Consider the following 27,705-nt stretch of genomic DNA (forward strand, 5'->3'; position numbering starts at 1 on the left):
TCAAACGTGGCATGTGACAAAAAATAAATATTACAATTTATTTAAACAATGATTATCGTCGAATACAATATGTGTGCGTATAGAACAAAGAACTTGACGAATTTGGAGAATAAATCTATTTCAAATATATATATTCATATTATATATTAATCGAATATTTTAATATAAATCGGCAGGAATTTTTCCCCAACACACATTTCAATAGTTAAGAAATGTTATATAAAAAGATATCTAATTAGAAAATAACTTTAAATAAAAATTAAGAACAATATCAACGGGGTTCAATGTCTAATTAAATATTTAATAATAAATCAAATTCTAATCAGAGTTAAGTGATAAGTAAAAGAAAAACTATTAACCATTGTGTTCCCGAAGAAAATCTTTTCAAATGTGAGTTTTTGTTCGAATTTTATCTACTCCTATTGTAAAGTAGTCTCATTTAATTATTGAAAGAGTAAACAGTAGAACTTTTTCTTTAGAAAATAATCATCAGTCACGAAAACAGATTTTCGATGAAAGGAAAATAGACGACTTGACGAACAACATAAAAATTCTTTAATGTAACCTAAATGAAGCTACAGTCGCGACAATATTTGTTCTATCCCCCATATAATTCAGTCTATTGTTTACATAAACATTCAATACTTCTCCAACTAAATTTCGGTCATGCGCACAACGACAATAGAAAATTTTGGCCATGCGCACAACAATAATAGAAAATTTTGACCATGCGCATGACAATAGAACATTTGAGCCATGCGCACAACTACAATCGAAAATTTCGACGAATAGTAACAATTCTTTTGAACAGCATCTTCCGTTTCTCGTAACATAAATAGCAGCATACCTCTACCAGAGTGAACATTGTTTCAAGTGATCGCGGTTAAGAACGGTTGTACTTCTCTATTTCGACCACCATCGAATATTTCGAATTCACTTCTAAACGATATTCTTATAATTTCTAACAAAAATCTCAAACAGTTTCATAACATTTATTTTCCTCTTCGATAGTAATCGTCTCGTTGTAATAGTGCGTGCATAATAGTTCGTCGAACATATCGAGTTGTTAACGTTAAATCAACACTTTTATATTTTTTAATCGTTCCACGTTATTTATTTGAGTGCAGTGTTCCACGATACGTGGAGTAAGTGTATACAAAAATTTAAACATAATATAATATAAAGTAAATACAAAACACAAGGATATTTCACGTGTACGACCGAATAATATAAAGATAGTGTAACTTGTATACGAACTGACATACGTGAATATAATATAGTGTAAACTGGATACAACCCTATAAATACACACACACATATACATACACGATATGATGTAAGTTTACATATAACCGTACAAACACAATACATATATACATGTAAACGTGTGTATCTAGTTGGAAAGGAACAAATCAGATTACTCGGGGACTACTCACTTGGTTTCCCTCACTACTCACATACTCGAAGATCAATCAGAACCGAAACTCTAGATCACGCTTAGCTTTAGTCCGTCCATTGAATCCGACGAGAGTGCTTGTCTTGTCGTCTTGTCGTCTCGGCGTCATCGTATCATCTCGCGTCCTTGTCAATCGAACAAACTCAGTGTTTTCGAGAGTATACATTTGAAAAGACATTTTTCGACAAGTTTTTCTACCTCCTCCCCTCACTCCAAGAAAAATCATATTATTAATCGTTCGACACGTGTTAATCGTTGTGTTTTGTTTTCTTCTATTTTGTTTTTCTTTTAATTGTTGTTATCATAAACTAAAAGATTCATGTTACGTGTACACGTTATTTTTATTATTATTAGCTTCCTAAGGCCTAATGCTTGACAGCACATTAAACGCTTTTTTCGTCAATGGAGAGACTCTGATACCAACACTACAAGATATGAGACTAGATGACGATGTATTATCTTTTTTTGGTAAGTATCCAATAATATTCTCAATTTTCTTGTGTTTTTTAATATTTTATATTTAATTTTAATAATAGAATCTCTCTCTTTTGGTACGTTTGTCTAAAGGATAAATTTTAAATTTCTATACGTGCAAAACATAATCTTATTTGATCATTTGGATAAAAAAGATTGCAAAATATTTTATTCTTAATTGATTTTATTTTTAATTTTAATTGGATATCAAAAATTTGTAACACCGTTTAATCTGGCAAAAATATTGTTAGTGTTATTTTCCTGATTTGACGTCAATTGAATTGAACAAAATGATAAATAAAATGACGGATAAACGTTAAATTTGTTTATAATTATGAAATAAAAACAGTTGAAATTTTCTTTAATTTATCTAATTGACAAATGTGCCAATAACATTATCAATGTTTAAGATTAAGTAATATTCGATTAAAAACAAGTTTATGATGTTTTATAATATCTAACGTAATTTAACGAGATGAGAAATATCCCCCCCCCCACCCACTCAACCACTCAAAAAAAAAAAAATCAATCAATTTTTCAATTTATTCATTTCTATTCAAAGCCTTAGGAGAAGAGACTCTTGACGAACATTACTTAATCTTAAAATAAGAAATAAATTGTACGAACAAACGTTCCATCATTCGAATTCATAAATTTAAAAAACGCTAATTTGGAATGAATAATTTGGAGACGATTGGTAAAAAAAGAAATTCAATAAGATTGACGGAAAAAAGAAAAAAAAACAAATGATACTATTAATTATATTAAATATTGCATTAATCAATTATTATATAAAATAATTTGAGATTATTCAAAAGATTGAATACAAATTTGTGAGGTGTTCTTCTTCTTCTTCTTCTTCATCTTCTTCTTCTCTGTATAGATGATAAATTTTTAATGATAGATATCGTTGATAAAACACATCAACCATACGGATATAATTAAAACTAATTTTTGTCTAATCACGAAAACAATTTATTAAAATGATTTATCTTACGAATTGAGAGAGAGAGAGAGAGAGAGAATGTATCTCGTGTCAGGAAGTAAAGATCTTGTTTTTTTCTTCTTCTTCTTCTTCTTCTTCTTCTTTGATTTTTTTTTCTTAAGAGAAAGTAAATAACACTCACGCGTGATAATACATCGAAAGCTTCAAATAAATTTTCTCCTCTTGGTTGAATAGATTTTCATGGTAAAATAGAAATTCTCTAAGATTGATTTAGAACGGAAAATTACACTTTAGATGGAGACAAAATAATAAAAAAAAAAAAAAAAACTCACGTGTTTTAACGATCATTTCGTTGTCGCGTAGATTTTTATTTTTAACACTTATTTATTAAGGGGGGAAAAAAGAAAAAAACAAAACAAAAAAAAACAAAAAAAAAAAAGTCTTGCCGTTGCGTTAGAGATTACGTAAAATAAAAGAAAATACCTACTATGGATTCGTCCGCGTTGTTAATCATCCAAGCAATATTATGCTAGACAGACACTCTTTTTTTTACTTTCATATTTATTTTTAAATGAGAGAAAATAATAGATAAATCATATTATAGTTACGCGCGAGGGGGGGTGGTGGAGAGGGGAGGAGGAAAAATACACGAGTTCGAATTTTATCGATGACTATGTTTTTACAATACATTCGCTTTATTCGCGATCTTTCGAAAATATTGATATAAATATTGAAAAAATGTTACTAATGTTAAAGAGAGAGAGAGAGAGAGAGAGAGAGGGAGAGAAAAAGATTCATAAAAATTGTTAGAAATTTCAAATGCGAATTCCAAGGCATTATTTACTTTCAAACTAACATACAAGGTGACATAACTATACAAATTAATTATGGACCTTGCGTATTCGCGCTTATGATCCATACGTAAAGAAGAATATTATTATTTTACGATAGACGTAGGCTCTTTCTTTAAATGACGTAGCATATTTCTACATATTTATGCGTTAAGATTATAATTATAGAAGAAATCATACAATACACACGTTTCTATAGGATTTACGACGGTATGTCTATGGTAAAAATATTAAAAGAAAAAGTGAAATAAAAAAAGATATAAGAGTAAAAAAATAAAATATAATATTCAAAAAAAAAAAAATATAATACAAGTTATCTCTTCTCTTCTCTTTTCTATAATGAAATTGTCATGAAATTTAATTTAAAAGAAAAAACAAAGTGGGAAAGATAAAGGTACATAAGTAGTATGAAAATATTCAATAAAATATAATATAATAAATGAACAATCTTTTATATATATATATATATATCAATCTCACTTCAAAATAACGTCTAGTAAAATATTAATAAAATTTAATGTGATGCGAAAGAAAAAAAAAATAAAGAATACAAAATTAACGTAAAAATATATATATATATATATATATATATATATAATATAACAATAAGTATAAAATAAACACTTAAAAAAAAAGAAATTAGTTTAATAAAAAAGACTTTTTCCTCTTCATCAATCTCTGTCTCTTTCTCTCTTCAAAATATGATATCATAAAAAACATAATGAATTTTTGTGACGTATAAACTGATAATGAAAGAGAGAGAATGATTTACGGAAATATAAGAAGCCACGAAAGAGAAATACACCCCTTTACAATCCGTTAAATGAAACTGAAATGATTCATTTATGGGTGTCTCATTGTCTGTCAGCAGGAACAAGAACACACTCGTGGTTTGGTATTTATCGTACTAAAACTGACTCATTTTATATACTCGATCGCTTTGTTATGCACCATTTTCTCTGTTTATCTATCTTTTTCTTTCTCTCGTTTTCTCTTAGATTTATTCTTTCTCATTTTAGTTCTTTTTTTCATATTCCTTTTATAGAAACAAAATGTGAAATTAATTACTGTTCTTTGTCAGTAAACTAAGAGACAAGTTTATCGGAATATCGATTCTGATTCGTTCGTGATTGATTATATATATATAAATATTTATATGTTTGCGTGTATATGTGTAGATGTGTATTTAAAAAGATTTTACTTCGATGAAATCGGAGAAAAGATTGGTAACGTTTTATTTTTTCCTTTGATTACGATTTTTATTCAATTTCTATCTTCATTAGACGATATTCCATTTGCACGACATTTAGTTTTGTTTAATAATAATTATTTATCGTTGAATTATTTTACATTTGTGTACTCCTACGTGTCTGTTTTTTTTTTTTAACGAGATACAAATTTGCATTTGTTAAGCACGAAATTAATTTGATATTTTTCATTCGATTTATTCATTTATTTGAATTAATCTCGTATTAGTTATTTGCTTTTATACATGACGACGCGTTATGAAAATTGATTTGTAGTTAATTAAATTGTATTACTAAACAACACAAATACCGTTTCCTTTAACGATTCGCGATGATAATACCGAACGTTAATCGATCTATCTTTTGATATGTGAGATAAATTAGTTTATTAAAACGTTAATCCCGGGTGTGTTCGATTAAAACGATCGAGAATTTCTTATCTATTATATACCTGTGTATTGTATATAAGTGTTATAGAAAATCAATTAATTGTTTCCAACTGCGATAACATCGAATAAGTTAAGTTTCTTTATACGGTTTTTCAAGTCATTTTTAATAAACGTAACAACCGATGACGATGATTACGTTTGCGCGAATCTTTGAAAATTGTTTCAACGTAATAACTGACGTGCAGATTAATATATATATATATTTTTATTATATTATATAAAATAAATGTTAAATGGAAGGGAATTTTTTAATATCGATGATCTTAAACTAAAGTATTTCTCTCTCTCTCTTTCTCTTTTATGTTATATTTAGTTAATATTTAAAAAAAAATTCAATTGCACGTGCGATACTTTGAAGTATCAAGCCGATAATAAGAGAACTAATCGATAAAAAGAAGTGCAGTAAGAATTTTTAAACTTTCTTATCTTTTTTAACATTATTTTTCTGTTATTTATGTCTATTGTTTTTCCTTATGTTTCTTATAGTATTTCGATAAGTAAACAAATTCTCTCTATCTCTATTTCTACTTTTGTCCGATACTTTTTTGTTTCTATTCTATTTTATCTATCGTATATTATTATTATATGTTACTTTTTTTTTTTTGTAAAACTTATGCATATATACAAATAATTCGAATCATTTTAGAATATCAAGATAATAATAATAAGGAAACAAATGGATAATAATTGCAGTTGCATGACGTTCATTCTGATCCTTTCATACGCCTAACGAGTTATTTTTTTTTTTGTATATAGTGGAAAATATATAATCATTATTTTAATTCTTTCATTTATCTCCGGTTTTTTTGTTTTTTGATATCCGACAATTAAGAAACGAATGATACTGATTTAGAAACGGTACGCAGATTATTTTGTTATTATTTAATATTTAAACGAGTCGATTTAACTTGCATATATTCATTAATATCCAAAATAAAAATATAGAAAGTCCTGAATTATTTTTATCCGAACGCGTGTTCCAATTAAATTTTATTTCTATTTTTATATAAATACGAAAATATATAAATCATAGCAATAAATAATAATACGAGTATAGCTTAGTTTGTCGCACGTGTTATTTTATAGACAGATATTAATGCTAAATAAACCGAATATATTTGACTACTTAAGTAGTATGTTAAAAAAGAAAGAAAAAATAAAAACAAGAAATTTTAATGAACTTATTTTACATAGATCGATTCGTAATATCAAAGAAATAACATAAATAATTAATGTTGACGTTAAAACGTTGACGTTAAACCGTTGACGTTAAAACGTGGACGTAAAAAAGAAAAAAAAAGCTACGACAGAATTATACTCGTGTCGATTTTCTAAGACGACTAAACAAAATGCAAAAATTGCACAAATTGCATGAACTTTATAATTACTCGAAAAATTTTTAATAAAAATATCAATCAATGGATGATCTTCTCAACGCGTAGTGTTCAAATAATAATAATAATAATAATAAAATATAATACCAAATGAGTAAAGAATTGCATCGGCCGTAACGAACATTCGTAGAAAAGTAAAAAAGTACAAAAAATTCTTGTCTCGTTTGACAAACTATTTGAAACCAATAAATTAACGCGCTTACCTAACTACCGGATAAATAATTAAACGAACGTACGAACGAACGTTTTCGTGGTTTCGTTCCTAGTATTTAAAATAATAATAATAACAACAAATGGTTAATGAGTAAGAAGAATTGCATTGACACTACAAAACCGTAGAAACTTTTAGACGAAGAACGAATGGGGACGGTAATGCACGGGGATCGGGGGGTCGGGGAGTAAATGGTAGGGTTGGGTAGGAGGTAGGGAAGAGATAGGGGGGCAAGGGTTCCCCACTCCTTCGCGACGGAACACCACGGACGCAAAACGTGTCTACGTTTACAGCTGTTTGCCAGTCGTCACCGGACCGCCGTGAGGTCTGGCAAAGGTCATTAACGTTATCTTGTTTTTTTTCTTTTTCATTATTTTTTTGTTTTATTATAATCGTGTCGTGGTCGTCGTCTTTGTCGTTGTATTTATCTGCAATAATTATTGTTCTCGTTAATAGTAGTAGTAGTAGTAATAGTAGTAGTAATTGTCATCGTGGTAGTAGTTTAAAATCAATCCTATATATATATTATAATTAATGTGTATATATCGTGAAATTAATAAAAATAAAATCAAATCAAATAAATAATCGAGAGAGAAAGAGAAAATAAATAAAATAATCCAAATGTCCAAGAGAGAAGTAAACTTTCGATGCGTGCAAATCGAGTGGACTATCGTTCCGCGTCTAAACGAGGGACAGTTATTTTCGTGATCTTTGCGGGTGTAGGGACGAAAGAAACAGAGAAGAAGAGAAAGAGGAGAAAGAAGAAGAGGAAGAAGAAGAAGAAGAAGAGTGTGAGACAGTAAATCGACTATGAGAGAATATGTGCTCGTAGCTTTTGCCCAGCACCTGTGACATAACATTACCGTCGTCTTATATCCTGTGTCTTTTTTCTTCTTCTATCATATTTAAAAAAAAAAAACAAGAAAAACAAAAACATCTATAATTATTCACGAATTTATCGTAACAAACAACAAACCAAAAAGAAAAGTCTAGTGAAACATAAAAAAGCACATTAAAGAAATAAACATTCATATATATATATATATGTATAAACTTGTGTAAATTGATTTAAGAAAAACATCAACATGTTTATTGATTGATAGATGATCAAGGATTGGAAGCAAAAGTGTTATTTACCGAACAACCGGCACCAACAGTTGACCAATTCAATAGTCAAATCTCAGGGATTGGTACGTTCACGATGGGCCTATCAGGTACGTTTGTCAAATTTTTCTATTGTTTTATTTTTGCATGATAATATTTTGACAAATAAATGTGCATAAAGTCTGGCACCTATGCCCCCCTCTACTTGCGTGTTTATCTAACAAATTTCTTTCTTTTTATTTCTTTTCCTTTATATGTCTCGTTAAAGAAATCTAATCAAAATTACATGCAGGTAATTATTTGTAATGAAAATGTAAAAAGAATGAGTTAAAATTTCACATGTTCGTTCAACTTCGATCAAAGAGAAACGTTAAACGCAAAACGTCGGGAGTCGTATTATCAATCGTTATGAGTTTATCTCGCTCTAGTCACTCTTCTCTCCTCCCTTTATCGTCGTTGTCCTCCTCCTCCTCCTCCTGCTCCTCCTCGATCACCACCACCACCATCACCATCACCACTACCACCACTTCTTCTTCTTCCGTCGTTGTCGTTGACGATATCGTCGGAACAGTGACTAGAACGCAACGAGACCGATCTTCTTCTCCTGGCAACGTTTGTATATGCACTAACGATATTACGATTTTTATTACTGTCACGTCAAGTGATTTCCTTATCATCTTCATCTACTGTTTACTGTATATTTCTGTATTTTTTTGTGTTCTCTCTTGTCCTTACTTCGCTTTATTTTGTTCAACAAAAATCAGAGGAACAGAGAGAGAGAAAGAGAGAAAAGATATGTTTTTTTGGATTTAATTCGAGAATATAATAGACAAGTATAATAGTCAACAAACGATAATAGAATAACGAATTTTGTCTCGTACGTTTTATAACACGAATATAGATAAATAATATTAATTTACGCGTAATGATTATTTCGATTATTTTCATTAGTTTTCTTTGTCGCGTTATATTCCACTCATCCTTGTGTGTTGTTGTTGTTGTTGTTGTTCTTGTAAGAAGAATACGTATTGCATGTATTAAAGTCTGGCGCCGAGCAAAGCTAATGCAGTTCGCGACACGCGTGTGCGTGCACGTGATTGGTTCTCTCCCAGTAGCGTAACCATATCTTGGATTGGTCTTTTCAATCATCAATGACATACCACCTTTCACGTAATTATATATATACTTTTGTGTATTGAAATTAAATTTTGAAAATAAAGTCTATGTAAAAGAACGAACGGGGATGGGGAGGGATGGGGAGGGATGGGGTCGGAGTTGGGGTTGAGGAGAGTGCATGTGTGTATGTGTTTGTGGATTAGAACAGTCAAGAAATGAAACGTTTTCAAACAGTATGAATAAATGAAATATGAAAAGAATTTAGTTCATTGGATTATAATATTTGAATACAAAAATTATATTAATAATACTTGATTATATTAATATGCAATAGGAGTTGATGAGTTAGGGGTACGTATGATGCATTCTCCGGAACTGTTGCGACCTTTGTTAACACGTGGTACCAAGCGCATTGCGCCGGTCAATAACTCTTTTCTCTCTTTCTTTCTTTAACTTCGAATTATTCGAAACTTTGTCCTATAGTATGTATGTTTTAGATCGCGGAATCTCTTGTGTACTGTATATATATATATATATATATATATAGTCGCATTCTTATACATGGATGAGCTTATATGCATGTATTGTAAAACCACATACGAATTAGAATTAATTTATCAATGCACGTATATGAATACAATTCTATGTATATGCAGAATGTTCTTTAAAGCAATGCAATAAATAAAACACGTAGAAAAAAAAATTTACAGAAGAAACCTTTTTCCTCTAGACCTGATTATCATATAATTCAATATAAAATAAAAATAATAAATAATATAATGAACTATATATAGAGAGAATTTGTATTATAATATATGCTATAAATAATTATTAAAATGATTATATATTAATCAAATTGTAATATTACTATAGATATGTACCCATGCACTATGACATAGTATATACTATATACATATACATGATGTTCGTTAAAATGTTTAATCTTGTTCGACTGGGTACTCGAATCATTAATACAACTCGTTGCAACGACTCGTAAAATGAAAGTCACCGAGAGTTAGGTTCGGGGGGACTACTCAAAACAGGATTCTTGACTGTCCAAGCCGTATTGGGTGAACCGTTCGATCACCATGCTTGGAAATTTCCAATACAGACGGTGAACCAAGCAAACCAGCAATGATCCGTTACGGTCATTTAACGAGTTCGTAAATAAGATACAAAAGAATGTCTTATTGCATTTTCAGAAGATTATTAAATATCGTATTGATCCTGATTTTAACTTGATTTTAGATATTATCGCGTTCTCATTATCCCTGTGATCAATCAATTGATATAAAATTCGAATATTCATAAATAATAATGAATCTAATAAACATTTTGTTTCTTTCTAAACAACAAGAAAATCAAATTGAAAAATCTCGTAAGTAATTGAATTGATTTGTATCACGTAAGAACTAGTAACACACACACACACACACGACCTCTTTTATATAGTTAATTTCCTGAAAATAATCAAATCGGACAAGAGAGGCCTCGTAACGTTGTCACGTAATCTTTAAAGTGAAGAGAAAAGACCTCGGGGATGTACAAATACACGCATAGTAATACTTGCATACTTAATACATAATAATACCGTTTGTATCGTGATAAAATATTTGACTCTGTTCGTTGGTTCCTCGTACGAGATGAGATGAGATGAGATGAGATGAGACGATCGAGGAGGATGAGGTTAGATGAAAAATAATTTCGCATTAATGTCTAACTCGTTCTTCTTCTTCTTCTTCTTCTTTTTCTTCTTCGTTTCTTAAAAGAAAGAAAAAAAAATGTTGAACGACGGGAAGGGAATTCCTCGTAAGTAAAAAAGACGCGCATTTTCAGATCGATGTAATTGACGCAACGAGCGGTAATACACACGTCTTCCTGACAAAAGTATTTGATTATGCTAATCCTGTGCTAACAGCCTAGACAAACATAGTAACCTCCGCATACGACGTGTCTAGAAGAGAACTTACGTGGTTTTCAAAAAGAAAAAGGAAAAGAAAAAAAGAATTAAAAGGAAAAAGAAGAAGAAGAAGAAAAAAAAAGCTTCAATGTCGTCGGCATAGAATTTTAAAAGGCTTGAGAGAAGAAAGATATAGGAACACAGACGTTATACACGCACACACGTACGCGCATACACAGACACACATATGACAATCGTATAAATAATTAATAAATCGCATCGGAGATTGGTACAGCAACGACACGTTCGATTCTCCCTTTCTGACGTTCACGTATATAGGGTGCCTCGATTTAAATGATCATATATCTTTGATCCCATTGATTTTATAAATAAATATTTCAAGATAAAATTAAACGTTTATCGTCATTATTTTGCAGAGAGAACTGTTGAATACTTGAATATAAAAATGAATGGTACGATTATCGATTAATATTTCATTGAATTTATGCAATCTGATGTTTACACCTTCGAATATCCTATGATAATTTTATTGGTTTAATTAATTTTTATTTATTAATGATATTATTTAAATTAGAACACCCTTTATATATACACGCACACGTACACGTATTTATCGGTTTATTTGACTACCGATTGTAAAGAAAAGCCATTACGTAACATGGTAGGACTGTATATAACAGTGGCACGCACGCGACGATTCTAAAGTTAATTTCTCATGTCTGCATATGTGTGTGTGTGTATGTGTATTAGTGTGTTAGTGTCGCAATCGCTATGGCATTAGCTTCGTCGAGATCAATTGGTCACCTGAACGAGCTAGCTTACCTTCCTATCTTTCGTCCCTTTCGTAACTAAAAAAAGAAAATATAAAAAGAAAAAACTAATGTTCGTTTTATTCCATTTCGAAGATGTCAGAAAACAGGATATTACAATTAGATTAACAAACAATTCGTAAAGTGTTTGTCGATCGTTATCTTGATCTATTTATCTATCTCGTTTCTTTCATTTTGATTGATCTCTTTTATAATAGAGAAGATAACTAGTATGTGTTCTTTTTTTTATTATTAATAGTAAAGAAATATATCGAATTTTTGTCATGCGCTGTCCGAGAAAGGAAAAATGGAAAAGAGAAGAAAAGAAACAATAAAAAAATTGTATCTAGGATGCGAATTATTGCGGTTAACTTGGAATGACGTGCACGATAAGATCAAGAAAAAAAAATGATGACGAATAAAATCGGTGGAACGCGATCGAATGAGAGAAATTAATATACCGGACGCATGACATACGAGAGGACTAATGTTAAATTAATACTAAGTTTTCTCTAATCATTCTAAGTGTACCGTACTCGTGAAAGATTAGAATACATAATGAAGTTCATTTCTTATATTACTTTATGTATACAGTATTGGGTCGTTTAACTTAAATTTGATGGGGAGGAAGGAGAAATGGTTGGAGGGTGGTAAAATATATTTGAGAACAAAAATTAGAATTATTATTTAAAATTATTGACATACGTAAAAACGCTACGATAAATATTTGTTATTTAATTACGAACGTTATTACTCTCATAAATCGATAAAAAAAATCAATCCGTAAAGTTTCGTTTCGCGTAATTTGCATTTGAACGTATCTAACGTATTGAGAAACATTTCTTCTTCTTCTTCTCCTTCTTCTTCTTCTTCTGTTTGGCAAGTGTCGTCGAGTATTGCAAAAATAAAATATCGTCGAGAATTTAACACGTAGAATTTTGGTTCACGTTCGTATTCAAAATAACCGAATATTTTAACGAAAGATCGTAAAATATTTATTTTTTTTCTATTTTTATTCTCCCTCACTCTCTTTTTCTATTAATATTATAAATGTCAATTGGAAATACGCATCCCAGTTATTCAATAAGTCACGTTTACGAAATTATGATTAAAAAATACATTGCTAATTAAAACAAAATCGGGTATAATATTAATTTTTATACGTATATATAAATATATATATATATTCCAAACATAATAATTTAAAAAAAAAAGAAAAGAAAAGAAAAGAGATAGAAATCTTTCGAATAGAGAGAGAGTCGAACTCGTGCAGGTATTTAAAACACCTGTTGCTCGCGTATGCGCATAAATGAGAAATCCAATAATCTTTGATAAATCGAATACTCGAGAAAGTTGACAGACACGACAGATTACATTTTTTTATTGACTATAAAAAAGATGCATAGTTCTAAAAAAAAAAAAAAAAAAAAAAAAAATACCTATCTTTCGTGAAACGAGATTAAAAATTGTTGTCGAGTCTCTTAATTATGATACATTTTAACACGACTTGACAAAATATAATTTTTATAAATGATAAAAATTATAAAGATAAAAATAATTCCTATGTATTTCGTATATTATCGATCTAAAAAAAAAAAGAAATTTTGTATTAATTATACGTACGCATATAAAGAATACGTAAATATTATATGAATTCATCGACGATGACGTGGGTAAAACAAAATTTTAATAAATAATTAATGAAAAGTCGCATTAAAGCAACGAATTTTCCTCGTTTAATTCATTAATTCCGGATAAATCTAGAAAATAGAATTAGAACAAATGTAAATTCGATTACGTATCATATAGATATATAATAAATGTTTTTCTATCTATATATATATGTGTGTGTATGTATGTATACGTCTGTGTATGTACACGTATGCATGCCTCGTACGCGTTAAACAATAATTATTAATTACCTATAGCAATCTATTCGCGTGAACTATTTATTTTTAGGTCATATTCAGTACGTGTGTTCTGTTATCAAGAGATTTAAATTTTACGTTCACATACATATACATTAATACATTCCTATCATTAGCTTAGATTTTTTTTATCGTTAGAGATTTATGTTTTCCTGTAGGCTACTCCTTTTTTTTTTCTATTTATATTCGTGCGCAAAAAAAAGCATTACCTTTTCTTTATTGTATTATCGTGAGACGATAAAAAAAACAAAAAAAGAAGTATAACTTCAAAAATAAAAATAAAAGGAAAAAAAATAATTTCTATCATCGAATTCGCATTTGTCGAAAGGATTTATTTCGTTTTCTTTCGTTGCGAATTTTTCTTATCGCTTTAATGAAAATGAATGAAACGGGAAAAGTGAATGACAAAAAGAAAGAAAGAAAGAGAGAGAGGGAGAATCGAATGAATAATGTTTTTCTTTTACTTTGGTAAAAATATCTAATAAGGATGAGAATAATTAAATGATTCAATTAATCAAATTATATTGAAGATTAGAGATCAAATTTGTTTTAGATTTATTGTATTTGTCATTTATTAATACTGGATAACATAGTCAAATGACATCCCATTTTTCTCTCTCCCTCTCTCTCTCTCTCTTTTTTTCTCTTTATTCATTTGAATCCTAATCATGCTGACGCGTGATGACGAGCAAAACCGCAGGCTTGTGACGTAACCGGTGTAGATTCATGAGGCGCCAACGGGTTCTTCGAAATGTCGCCTTTTCATTCCTATTGATTTCTAGAAGAATTTTCTTTAAGTCCAATCGTTAATATTCCTTCCTTTATTTCTTTTTTTTTCTCTTTTCTTTCTATTTTATTTTTCTCATGATTAAATACGCGTACGCGTTAATAATAATATTTATGCACGAATATTGTTAAACTTTGTTATTATACGAGTAGCTTGTCAAATTTGTTCAAAGATTACGAATTACAAAAGTCCTCGCACGATAATCGATTAATTTTTGTTTATTAAGTGTATTAATAATTTGTTCGCATTAATATTATTTTTCTTGGCTCTTTGTTGTCGGTGCAAAGTCCAAAATATGCAATGTTGTTTTCAAATCTGGCTCGTTTCTCGTAAATTTATCATTCAGCATTTTTTTTTTATTGTCAAGGTCGTTCAATTTATTGCGTAAAAGTAATGACAACTAGAGAGAGAGAGAGAGAGAGAGAGAGGGAAGATGATATTTATTTTTTTCTCTTTTTTGCTTTTCTCAATCATTCTCATTATCCTTTTCTTATTCTTTCTATTGAAATCAATTTTTTAAACTACGTTATTTGAAAAGAATCGATTTTGTTGAAAGGAAAACGTTCACCGGTTATCCATTTCAAAAATGTTTAAGAATTTTCAATGATTCTTTTGTTCGAAACTAACGTTAAGTTTCTAATGAATAGTTTAAATGCGCAAATAAATAAATGCATTTCTTAAGCAACTTGAATTTAATGGAATCGTGAATAGTATCACCGAGAGAAGAAAAAAATGTATAATAATAGCAAATAATAAATATTCATTACAAATACATATATATATATATATATATATATATATATATATATATATACATGTACGTATGTTTTACACGCAACTTGTAGACAAATTTTAACTTTCAAATGAATCTCAAATTGCATGGAAACGCGTGGAAATTTTTCTACAACGGGGGAATAAAAAATAAAATAAAATGAAATAAGAAATAAAAGATAAAAGAGTAACGTCGCGTCATCGTTCGTTTTACGTTAAATCGATCATCGTATAGAACGCGTATGTATCTTACTGTTTGCATTAGCATCCTTGTATTAAAAGTAAAAGAAAAAAAAAAGGAGAGAGAGAGAGAGAGAGAGAGATAAAGCTATATCTACTCTCTTTCCTTATAGTCGCGTTGTTGTTTTTTTTTTTTTTTCGGTTGCAACTAGCCACTTGAATGACACTTCCATATGGTAATTGCCAGGTTTAAATGCATACGTAATGATGCCATGACACCTGCGGTTTTTTTTCTTCTTCTTTCTATTCCTTTTTATTTTCACCTCTGTAGCCTTATCCCAACGCGAATCATATATGCAAAAATCTGTTTTAATAAGACGATAAACGGCGTCGATTGCACAAACATCGATTTCGAAAGATTTTCTATATTTTTTGCTCCATCGTTTTGTTTGTCTATCTTATAATATACGATACTCGAAATATGATTGAACACGTTCCCCCTATGATGTGTCTTTTAAAAATACTTACAATAAATATAAAATAAAAATCGCAAACGTGTCGTCAAATTATTGTCATTGACGAGAATTATCTTTATTATCGTGGTAATAATAATTACGAAATAAATTAAATGAAATTAGATTGTTAAGTAAAAAAGAAAAAAAAAAATTAGATCTATGATTTCGATTATTAATTCTTCTTTCGTATAATTTCCAATGAACGATCTCGAATGATTGAACCAACTCCTATCAAATCTTCGAGGAGACAGAGATTGCTTAGAAATGCGATACTGTCCAGATTGATTTATCTTTAATAACTGATGAACGAATTTAACGATAATTTTGATAATTAAATATTTCGACTTATTTTGACATATTCGTGCACCTGCGTTCGAGATAGATTCGATAACGATGTGACTAATGTTTTAAAAACATAAACAAAATGTAAACACGATATCTAGAAGAAAAAAAAAGAAAGAAAAAAAGAAAAAAAAAAAAAAAAGAATATAATCGAATCGTAATTTTGAAATCGAAGTAAAGTAAACAAAGAGAAAGGATAAAACATTCTCAGACATTTTTAATTTTTCTTCATATTTTGCAACAACGTGAGATATTATATTAAGTAATCATTAATAAAAAAAAAAAAAAAAAAAAAAAGAAGAAATAATAATTTGCAAAGAGGAAAATGGAACGAAATTGCATATCGATCGGATCTAGTAAGAATTATTCAAGGTTCTAGCACATATTTTCCCCTCGGTTTATACGTTTCTAATAATACTTAAACTATTTACAAGCGTTTAGAAATTATTTTCTATAACGGCATAGAAACGGATATCACATTCGAGCGTTATCACGGTGAGATAACGTCAGAATTATTTCAAAACTAAAGGGTTTATTATACTTATTAGTTCGATCGATCAATTGCATAACTTCTCTTTTCTTTTATTTTTCTATTCGAATCTTGATACATTAGAAACGAAAATCTTTTCTTTTTAGTTTTGCTTGGGAAACAATACAAATTAAAAGTAGGTCATTTAAATATTATTGCGATATGTTCGTGGTCATTTCAATGGTTCTTCCATATTCCGATTCTTTACAATGTTCGACCTGAATCGACAGTAGTTATTATATTTCAAAATCTTATTCATAATCGTCGTTATTTAGAACCTTTTATGCACATACACAAAAAAAAGAAAAAAAAAGAAATTTATTGATTTTTTGGACTCGCCTTTTTTCGATCATTATGAAGGGGATTTAAATTAGCATATTACATTGTAATTGGCATAAAAGTGTTAAGTTTTATCTTAAATAATAATTGTAATGTATTAAATTGTGTGTATGCGTTAAAGTTTAAATGTAAAACAAAAAAAGAAAAGCAACACGAATAATGACTGAAAAGTACAAATTTTTCAAGAATTAATGTTTCAATGTCATCTAGTCGTTCGAGGGTTAATTATGTAAATTGTTTAAGAGCCTTGTGAGATAACCCATACACGATAATAACGTAACAAAACAATGATAAAAAATGGACAGGCTACACCAATAGCAAGAATCGATCAGTATCGTTAATGCACCTTACTGCATTTATTTAATGACCATGAAATAAATATTTTTTTTTTGTTTCTCTATGTACATATTTCTTGACGTACTTGAAATATTATAATGCGTTTATGACGATCGTAGAATATCTAAAATTGACCTATTCATTACGTTATTATTTTACAAAAAAAAAAAAAAAGAAAAAAAAGGAAGAATCTAAAGTATAACTAGACTGATTATTTTTCTTTTCTTTTTTTAAATTCTGTTGCTTCATTATATTCGATAATTAACGTTAATATATTATTTCAGTAACTTTGGATATAAATCGAGAAACTTAAAAACCGAATAGAATAATTTGATTTCGGTTGCCCAACGACAAAGATACTCGATGATATCTACTTCGAAATCGGCCTTGGCACAATCTCTTCGTGTTTTTTTAACGACTAGCAAACTTCTAAATCTCGCCAATAATCTCGACCGACTTATATCCAAACTCGCTTGGGACGTACGCCAAGAAAAAGAGAGAGAAAGAACATCGATTACCGATCGGTGTCATTCGTTTTTTTTCCTTTTTTCCTTCTTCTATTTTGTCCCCAGAAAAATATTTCATTTCATTACCATCTTCGCACAAAATGCGACAAATTAATTTAACCTTTCGTGTAATAATTGTAATACGTAAATTTGCAATAAATTTTCGCGCGCGTTTTACGCGACTCAAATTTTTCTCCTTAGATATTATTAATTATCAAATATTTTATTATTCGTGTATTTTGTTCTTTTTTACGCGTCGATCAAGTTCAATTTCAAGATATCTCAGAAACTATTTGACCCTGAAATATTCAACATTGCGATCACGTGAAGTAAAAGATGCTAGGAATCGAGTGTAAACAGTTCGTTTAATTCATTGGCTCGGATCATTAGATTCTATCGGTTAATATTATTTATGCATTAAATATTTTTTCTCATTTAAATAAATTATGAATTATAAAATCACGACGAGTATATTGTTTTAACGAAATATTTGAATGAAAGACGAATTTATCACGTGCGACTATATGTGATGAAATAGGGAATTTAATTACGAATAATAATATTTATTACAATTGATCGACGTAAAAATTCCGTCGATGTTTTATCTAATCATGGAATAATTAACAAGAAAAAAATTAAAGAAAAGAAAACATATGAAAGTTAACTAGCATAATTCGCTTGCATTCGATTTTACATAATAACATATCTTATGTTAGAATGATATTACATAATAATAATGAATAAGTATTTAATGGTTAATATGTACAAGGCGAAACTCATGAGTTATTTCATATCATCAAAAATACAAAAAAATAAATCAATTATTTACGATGAGCCTTCATTATAAACTATCTCAAAAGAAAAAAAAAAAAAAATTCGGTATTTATTATTATTAATTATTATACATACATACATACATATATATATATATATCAATAATAGCGGATCTATGTGTTGACCTAATCACCATATATATTTTTTGTTATTTTTTACGATTTTTTATTTCGAACTCTGCGTTCACCCAAAAGAAATTTCTTTTATCGTGATCCTTCGATCTACAAAACAAGACAGACGAGATTTCTAATGAACATTTTAAAAATGTAAATAAGAGCGTATGAAACTATAATATCGAAGTTGAAGGAAAAAGAAAACGTACAAAAAATCCGAAAAAAGATGTTGAAATCGTTAAACGTAATAGATATATATATACATACATAGTATGAAATATTTCAAACAATTTAGATCATAAATCTTAGGAATAGAAAGTTGTTTCACCCGTTAGTAGTTATAAGAGTGTATGACCCTGCATAAAAAAATAAAAAGGACGAACCGTTGATAGAGAAAATGCAAGGGGGAAAAAAAAGAAAAAAGAAAAGAAATTAAACCAAGAAAAAATAACGAGGATAAAACATATTACTCGACTTCTTTTTCTTTCTTCCTTTCTTTTTATCCAATCGTAAAGCTAGACGCGAGAAAATACGAATGAAATATTATTATTAAAATAAAACACAAATTTCTCTCAACACGAATATATATATATTTTAAACTATTTATTTGAAAAGCAAAAATAATTTAATTCAAATAATTGTTGTGTGAATATTTTTCGAGTTATTGTTTTAAATGTTAACTGGAAAAATTTCATTGCAAAATACGCGCAATATCGTTACAAAATTCTCCATGATCGTGAACAGTGCATGCCGAGAAGAAGCGTAGTTAATGTTTTAAAGAAAGAAAAAAAGAAAGAAAGAGAGAAAAAGAGAGAGAGAGAAAGAGAGAGAAAGAGAGAGAGAGAGAGAGAGAGAGAGAGAGAAAAAGCCTTCAGTGATAGCGTTATCGCGACCCTCCGACTTCTGCGACGGCAACAAGAACGCTGTCTCTGGGTTTTCAACAAAAGCCAAAAAAAATGTATACATGATATATATATATATATGTATGTGCGCGTGTAACAAAATAAAAAAAAATAAAAAAATTAAAGATCGATGCGTAGAATTATTCGTCGAAGTGTTATATACGCATAAAGCAGTTTCTCCTATTATCTAATTTTTTTTTTATGCGATATCGTGAAAAAAAAAAGTATATACAAGTTTTATTTTCCATATACACTTATTTATGTTTACGGTCGATCATCAAGTTGCTTACTGGCAACGAGATTTCGAAAATACAATTAATTAATCTTCCGTATAATGTATTATTTATTATTATTTCGAGTGCAATATATACCGTGTAATATATTTCGATGTTTTAAAAATCCTTGCAAATGTATAATTTTGCGCGTGAAACATAAAAAAGTATAAGTATAATTGAATGTAATGTATTCCCATCACTTGTCGAATGTTAGTTTCCTTTTAATATATTTGCACACGCATACGACTCTTTTTTTTATTATAATATTTTTTATTTATTTTTAGATAACGATTTGAGAATGGGTACTGGAGGAGCTGCAGGGGGCCCGGTTTTGAGTCTTCCAAATACCGGTGTTACTAATGCCATATCTCAGCATTGTGCAATATGCGGTGATCGAGCTACGGGAAAACATTATGGTGCAGCATCGTGCGATGGTTGCAAAGGTTTCTTTAGAAGATCAGTCAGGAAAAATCATCTCTATTCATGCCGGTAATTATAACTAAATTATTCATATCAATTTTCTAATTACAACGAGACTGCAAATCTTATCTTATCTTATATAATATAATTTAAATTGTGCAAGAAAATATCATTAGCGTGTAAAAATAACGCGTCCCCATTATTCGAAGACAAATCATGACATTTTTTTTATTTTTTATCGAATTACTTGCAGATGATCATTTCGCGAGTCGCTTTAAAAATATTTTGATTTGTTGCGCATTGTCGACAAAGTCGACTGGAAATCGAAAAATCAAATAACCGAACTCAGCAATTTAAATTTTGTCAGTATCGTTAATCGACACGGAAAATTTTTCAGAGGAAATAATTACAATGTCATTCTTTTGCAGAGCTCATTTTTGCTTCTAATTTTGTTTCTACAACAAAAAATTACTTTCAATTCATTCGATTAAACGTATTGTTTCTTTCTTTTTTTTTTTTGTTCTTAACGGTTTCCAATGTATGGTCGACAATACGCAAAAACCCTTTTATACTTTTTATTACGTAAAGTTATCTTTCTTTTTAAGTTTATCTGTACTTGACAGATTTCACAGGAATTGCATTGTTGACAAGGACAAACGTAATCAATGCAGATACTGCAGACTTCGAAAATGTTTCAAAGCTGGCATGAAGAAAGAAGGTTTGTTCGAACAAAATAATAATTACAAAGAAATATTAATAATATGAGTTAAATATTTTTTTTTTTGATTCTTTTAATACAGCTGTGCAAAATGAAAGGGATAGAATTAGCTGTAGAAGGCCCAGTTATGAAGAACAAGCTAACAATACTAGCGGACTATCTACTAATACGTTATTGCAAGCTGAAATGCTTAGTAGACAAGTAGGATCAACCTTAGAGGTCAGTATAACTTAACCTCGGGCAAGCTGAATATTTATAATCGGAACTTGCGTTCGTTAATGCGTCGTTGTATCAAGAAAATGGCTACGGCCTGCATAATCGCAAGCTATTTAATTATATTACATTATTCTCATACGTAGAAAGATTCTTCTTCTCTTTCTCTCTCTCTCTCTCTCTTTGTCTTTTTCTTTTCTTTTTTTATTATTATTGTACAAGTTTCCATCTTGTTTTTATTGTTTTCGCACAAGCTAAACATCCGTTGTCGTTTTTTTCCTTCCGTCCAATTGTCACGATTAATCGATTACTCAAATTTTGAAAAAAAATAACAAAAAATGTATTTTATATAAAAATCTATATAACTCGAATATATTAAATTATGTTAGCAAATAAAATTCTATCTATTTTCTACTTTCCAATATTAAAATTTAAATTAGATCCTCGTGTACGATCTATAAGTTCATTGATTCCACGTTGATTATTATTACTTCCTCTTTGAATCTACTTTCAAACAGAACAAAATAAAAATAAAGAAAAGAAGAGAATAAAAAGAAGCATCGGTCGTTTACCTCTCGATCGTTAATTAAACGCCATGTTTAAAAATATATACATTTGGCATGAGCCAATTATGCTAACCGGAGCTGTTCGAGTCCGGTTGAACGAAGAGCACTTTCGATCAAAGGAGGATAGACAAATAAACAAGAAAATAAAAGAGAAAGAGAGAGAGAGAGAGAGAGAGTAGGGAGGGAGGAGTGAGGGAATTAAAAAAGAAAAAAAAACATTTAAAATAAAAAGAAAGAAAGAGAAAAAGAACTGTGAGAACAAACTATACAATTTAATGGACTATTTTAACAGGCAGCAGTCAACGAAACTGATCTTAGCATGAAGCAAATAGCAAACATAACTGACGTGTGCGATAGCATGAAGCAGCAATTGCTGATCCTCGTCGAGTGGGCCAAATACATACCAGCGTTTACCGAGCTCACGCTAGACGACCAAGTGGCATTATTAAGGGCGCATGCAGGCGAACACCTACTACTTGGTGTTGCAAGACGCAGTATGCACCTTAAGGACGTATTATTGCTCGGAAATAATTGTATAATCACCAAAAATTGTCCTGGTAAGCTGAATCCCATGATAATAAATGATCTCTATTATATATAAACGTAGTCTAACTAACGATCTTTTTTTTTTTTACTTTGGTTTAATGGTTTAGTGTTTTGATTTTGTTTTTTATTTGATTTTTTTTATTTTTTTCTTTCGAACGCTTACAATTGTTTCTTGCATGTTTATTAATTTCTTTTTGTATTATAATTGTATCGATTATTAACGACGGAATCGGGATGAATCGAACAAATTATTAAGTATTGCTTTAATAATTATCGAATTTTATTTGATATTTTTATTTCAAATGGTAAAAATGGTCTACGTTGACATCGTACCAAATTATTATTCTAATTTTGGCGTGCGAACGTTCGTACACATGTGACAAGTAATTTAGAACGGAGAAAAATAGTAATTATTTATCCTTATATTTATTATTATTTATATTACAAATGAAATACGCTAAAACAAATGTTTCTAACTTGTTCGATTCAATCCACTCGTCCACGATTATTATCGGTACAAATGGGTATTGTGTGATTTTTCTACTAACATTTTAAAAAAAGAAAAAAAGAACAAAAACAAAAAATATTCAAATCAAAAATATCTTATTCAACATTGAAAGATTTCAAGATTCCCGTCTTCAAATATGTATGACCATTGTTACATTGTCTCATGAAAATGTGTATAATTCGAATGGCGAAACGAATAAATACATATATGTAAATGTTGTAAAAACAAAAAATACAAGAAAAATAATCCTTTCGAAAAAAGAAAGAATAAAGAACGGGAGATCAAGAACAAAAAGAAATAAAAAATAATATGAGCAAGTAGGATATCAAGGAATGGAAGAAAACACGTACCCATTATCCTTTACGCGTCGATCGATTTCTTGATAAACCCTTACCATGGTTTTGTCTTATTATACTTTATTCAAACATCGATACGAACGTTATGTATATATGTATGTGCATATCTACTTAAAGCTACGAATTATTTAATTCTCCCCGCTAAAAAGTTGAATCGAGCAGAACCTAACAAACACACAAGGTACAAGCACACGCACACGCACACGCACGCGTACATACATACTGACAAAAATGTATACACATATACACATAGATTTGCGGCCTTCACCTTTTATCCTTACGTAATGTGGCCTTCGAATTGGTTATATGCGTCGCGTACCCCATGTCACAACATTGCCACGTCTATTTATCATCGAAAATTCTTTTTTTCGATAGTCGATTCATCGTAATGATTATTGTCCTTCCATCTTTCTACGCTTATTATACAATTTATTATTATGCAACGTTTTTATCTTCATCTTCTTCTCTTTCTTTCTTTCTTTCTTTCTTTTTTATTTATTTTTTTTAATGACAAAGAAATGTCTAGCAGATACGACGAATCAACGAGCTCCATTGTATTTATTATTTAACGCGAATTTATTTTATTTTAAATCTTCATCGTGAGATCGATCGTATCTTTCTTCTTCTTTATTCTGACAAATAATATTAACATTTACAATTAATTGTTAAATAATACGATCCTATCGAAATTCAAATTTTCGTTCTATTAAACGAGATGAAATTATGCACATAGTTTTGGAATAAGAGAAAGAGACTATATAAATAATTGATTTTATAAATATTTATATAGAGAGAGATAAAAAAAATATTAAATAGACGAATGGAACAATGGTCCAAATAATATTTTGTCTCTTATTAAACGTAAATGCATACGTACATACATGTGTTATCCAAACACAGGTCTTGCTTGCTGAATGATAATTAAACGGGTGAGTTTAGCTGGATGTAAATGATACATGCACCTTGTAATGTCATTTTGTTACTAACAAAAAAAAAACAACGAGAACTTTTCTATCTACACATGTGGTAAAAGGTTATTGTTGCAATTAGAAAGGAATGCTTACATTTATACTTTATATTTAATCAGCACCAACGTTATATTTCAATCAATAATTGCATTGGAATATTCAGGATTAGCATAAAACTTTTCTCATACTTTAATAAATTATACTAAATTACAAACGAAATATTACAGTATGTGTATCAGAATAATTCTTACAAATCTTGTTCACTCAATACAGAACTATCAGTGTATTTGTCTAAAATATACAAAAATGCAAATGAAAGTAAAAATATTTCATGAAACGTGTGGAAAAGTTTGATGCTCGTCCTGTATAACGTTGTTCTCGCATAGAATCGATCGGGTTATGCATTTCTTTTTCTTTTCGGACAACAAAAATATTCTCATCGAAAAGAGATCGATCTAGATTATAAAAAAAAAAAGAAATGAATGCAAGAAAAGAATAATAAAAAAAAAAAAAAAATACCCGAACGATTCGTTTGAATATATTTGCACGATACTTTTGGGCTGTAGCTAGTTGACTGAGTCCGGAATTATTGTTTAGTGTTGATCGGATTGCATGCAGTAGAGGATTGGATGGTGATGGTTTTGTGTGAGTTTAGATTCCCCCCTCCCTTTCCAAAAAAGAAAAAAGAATTAATAAGAAAATATGAGATTCATTGTCGCCGGACTCAGTCGTGGTTATTCAAAAAGGAACAGTATAACCGTGGTTATCAGTAATAACGTTTTCAACAGAAGGACGTAATCAAGAATTGGACATAAGCAAAGTTGGTTCGAGAGTAATGGAGGAACTTGTGAAACCGTTGAACGACATCCAAATGGATGATACCGAATTTGCTTGTCTCAAGGCTATCGTGTTTTTTGATCCATGTAAGTAAACAGAACAATAATCGTAACACTAAGAAAAAAATTAAGAAATTAAAGAAAATTAAAATTAAAAAATATATAAATAATAAATCATTCATTCCATCGGCATATACACCACCACACGCGGGTTCTTTAAAGTCTAAACGATAAATTAGATCTAATTGAGACAATCTCGTCTTAGATATATATATATATATGTGCTAGCAAAGAAAAATAAAAAAGTAAAAGGAAAATCATAAGAATATGTATTTAACAATAGAATATACAAAATCTTTCTTTTCATAGACGCGAAAGGTTTGAGCGAGACAACAAGAATCAAGAACATACGTTATCAAATTCAAGTCAATCTGGAGGATTATATAAGCGATCGTCAATACGAAAGCCGTGGTCGTTTTGGGGAAATATTATTGACATTGACGGCACTGCAATCGATCTCTTGGCAAATGATTGAACAAATCCAATTCGTCAGATTGTTCGGAGTAACTCACATAGACAATCTCCTGCAAGAAATGCTTCTCGGTGGTGCAGCTACCGAATTGAACGGAACTTCAACACCAATGCAAATACCAAATGCTCCTGGAAGTTACGTAAGCAGCAACGAAAGTCCTACAAGTCCGTTGACACCTTCTAATATTGCTGGTGGCCCAATAAGTCCCCAAGAACAAATATTATCTGCTGCCAGTCCCGTTCTTATCATCAGGGATCTCGTATCTCTCGGAGGACAGGACGATGCAAACTCAGTTACTGGTTTCAGATTATTTAAACAGGAACCTAGCCTTGAACCAGAATCAACCTTCTGACTAGATCGGGAAGGACTTATTTACTAAACCGATTTTTTTGTTTTATTCTTCTTCATACACAACGTTCAGAAATTATTTAATTATACCTTTCCTATTCATCGATCATTACACGTGGGTGGTTTCAAACAATTTTCTTTCGGGGTCTAATTAAAAAATAGATTTTTATTTTTTTCATGTTTCAAACTTTTCAATCCATCCACGTATAATTTTACGCGTACAGAATTTTAGATGCTCCTTATTTTTAGATCTAATGCGAAGGAAAAGTAATTAAATATTTTCTGTCCGTTACTCAAAGATCATTCCCTTTTGATAGAAAAGACATCTTTCTTTTTTTATATTTGTTAGCAATCAAACGGAAAGGTTTTAAAAGATGTATTATTATCGATCATCGAATTACATGTTTACTTTCTTACAAGCATTGAATCACGAACTACGATAATCTTCAAGGCCGCCTTCGAAAAAAAGAAAAAAAAAAGAAAAGGAGAAAAAATGCGGATTAAGAAATATTATTTCAAATCGAAAAGATAAGTTTACGAAAGTGACGTGGTGAATTATCTATAAGAGATATCGAACAACGAAAATTGTTTATCTCGTTTCACGTATCTATCGGACATAATCGAAGATGTGAGTGGCACTCTTCTTTTTCTATTTTTTTTCTTCGTTTCTTTTTTTTTTTTACAATAGCTCAGTTATGTGTGTGGCCGCCTTTTTATTTTTCAAATTAAATTCCCTCACCTGTATAAATAACGATTGATCATTGAAGAGATAAACGGGATAAGAGATAAGATTGCATCTCCGTCATAAGCTGACGCCATTTAAACGGACATTGTTAATCTTTTAAACTTCTTCCTTTTTTTTATATATTTTATTTCTCTTGAATGAAAAATAGTAAAAAAAAAGAATTGGTAATTAATAATCGAGCTAATCAACGATGAAAAGCTTTTTTTACGGCTAATAAAAGATGACATCGAAATGTATACAATTCTAATGAGACGTGCAAGAATTTTAAAATATATTTTTTATATAATTTCGTAACGCTACTTTCTATAATTTTAATTAAAAAAGGAAATATTTTTGTTATAAATATATCTTTTAAAATATACAAAAAATACAAAAAAAAGATAAAATAAAATAAAATAAAATAAAAATAACATAAAGAAACAAAAAAAAAAAATAAAGAAACAAAATTTTATATTAAACGCTAAAGACTATATTTTTATAAATCTAGTATTTTGAAAATATTAAATTTTATGCATGTGTATATATATATACATACATAACTAAATAGAATTGTATGCATAAACGTTGCATTCATATATGCTCGCCTAATTATTTTAAAATCTTTTACTAACTAT

General features: G+C 29.5%; 1 protein-coding gene and 1 long non-coding RNA gene across 5 annotated transcripts; one reads left to right on the top strand and one right to left on the bottom strand.

Annotated features, from left to right (window-relative positions):
- The first annotated feature begins 1,848 nt into the window (after positions 1-1,848).
- On the top strand, positions 1,849-27,045 carry LOC122514096 (hepatocyte nuclear factor 4-gamma-like). 4 transcript variants are annotated; one of them, XM_043630752.1, is made up of 8 exons: positions 1,849-1,924; positions 8,132-8,242; positions 20,620-20,824; positions 21,361-21,473; positions 21,556-21,692; positions 22,545-22,809; positions 25,401-25,553; positions 25,836-27,045. In XM_043630752.1, the coding sequence occupies exons 1-8, from the start codon at positions 1,891-1,893 to the stop codon at positions 26,348-26,350; spliced, it is 1,533 nt and encodes a 510-aa protein (XP_043486687.1). In that variant the 5' UTR covers positions 1,849-1,890; the 3' UTR covers positions 26,351-27,045. The 4 variants fall into 4 exon arrangements, with proteins under 4 accessions (XP_043486687.1, XP_043486688.1, XP_043486689.1 ...); XM_043630753.1 differs by having other exon boundaries at positions 21,379-21,473; XM_043630754.1 differs by lacking the exon at positions 1,849-1,924 and adding an exon at positions 7,155-7,364.
- Positions 13,679-24,288, bottom strand: LOC122514097. The gene is made up of 2 exons (XR_006302941.1): positions 23,931-24,288; positions 13,679-13,738 (listed from the first exon to the last, which is right to left on the bottom strand). It is a non-coding gene; the product is annotated as an uncharacterized LOC122514097 (long non-coding RNA).
- Positions 27,046-27,705: the final 660 nt, after the last annotated feature.

Source organism: Polistes fuscatus, unplaced genomic scaffold (genome assembly GCF_010416935.1).
Source record: "Polistes fuscatus isolate 324 unplaced genomic scaffold, CU_Pfus_HIC Scaffold14, whole genome shotgun sequence".
NCBI classification, from domain to species: domain Eukaryota; kingdom Metazoa; phylum Arthropoda; class Insecta; order Hymenoptera; family Vespidae; genus Polistes; species Polistes fuscatus.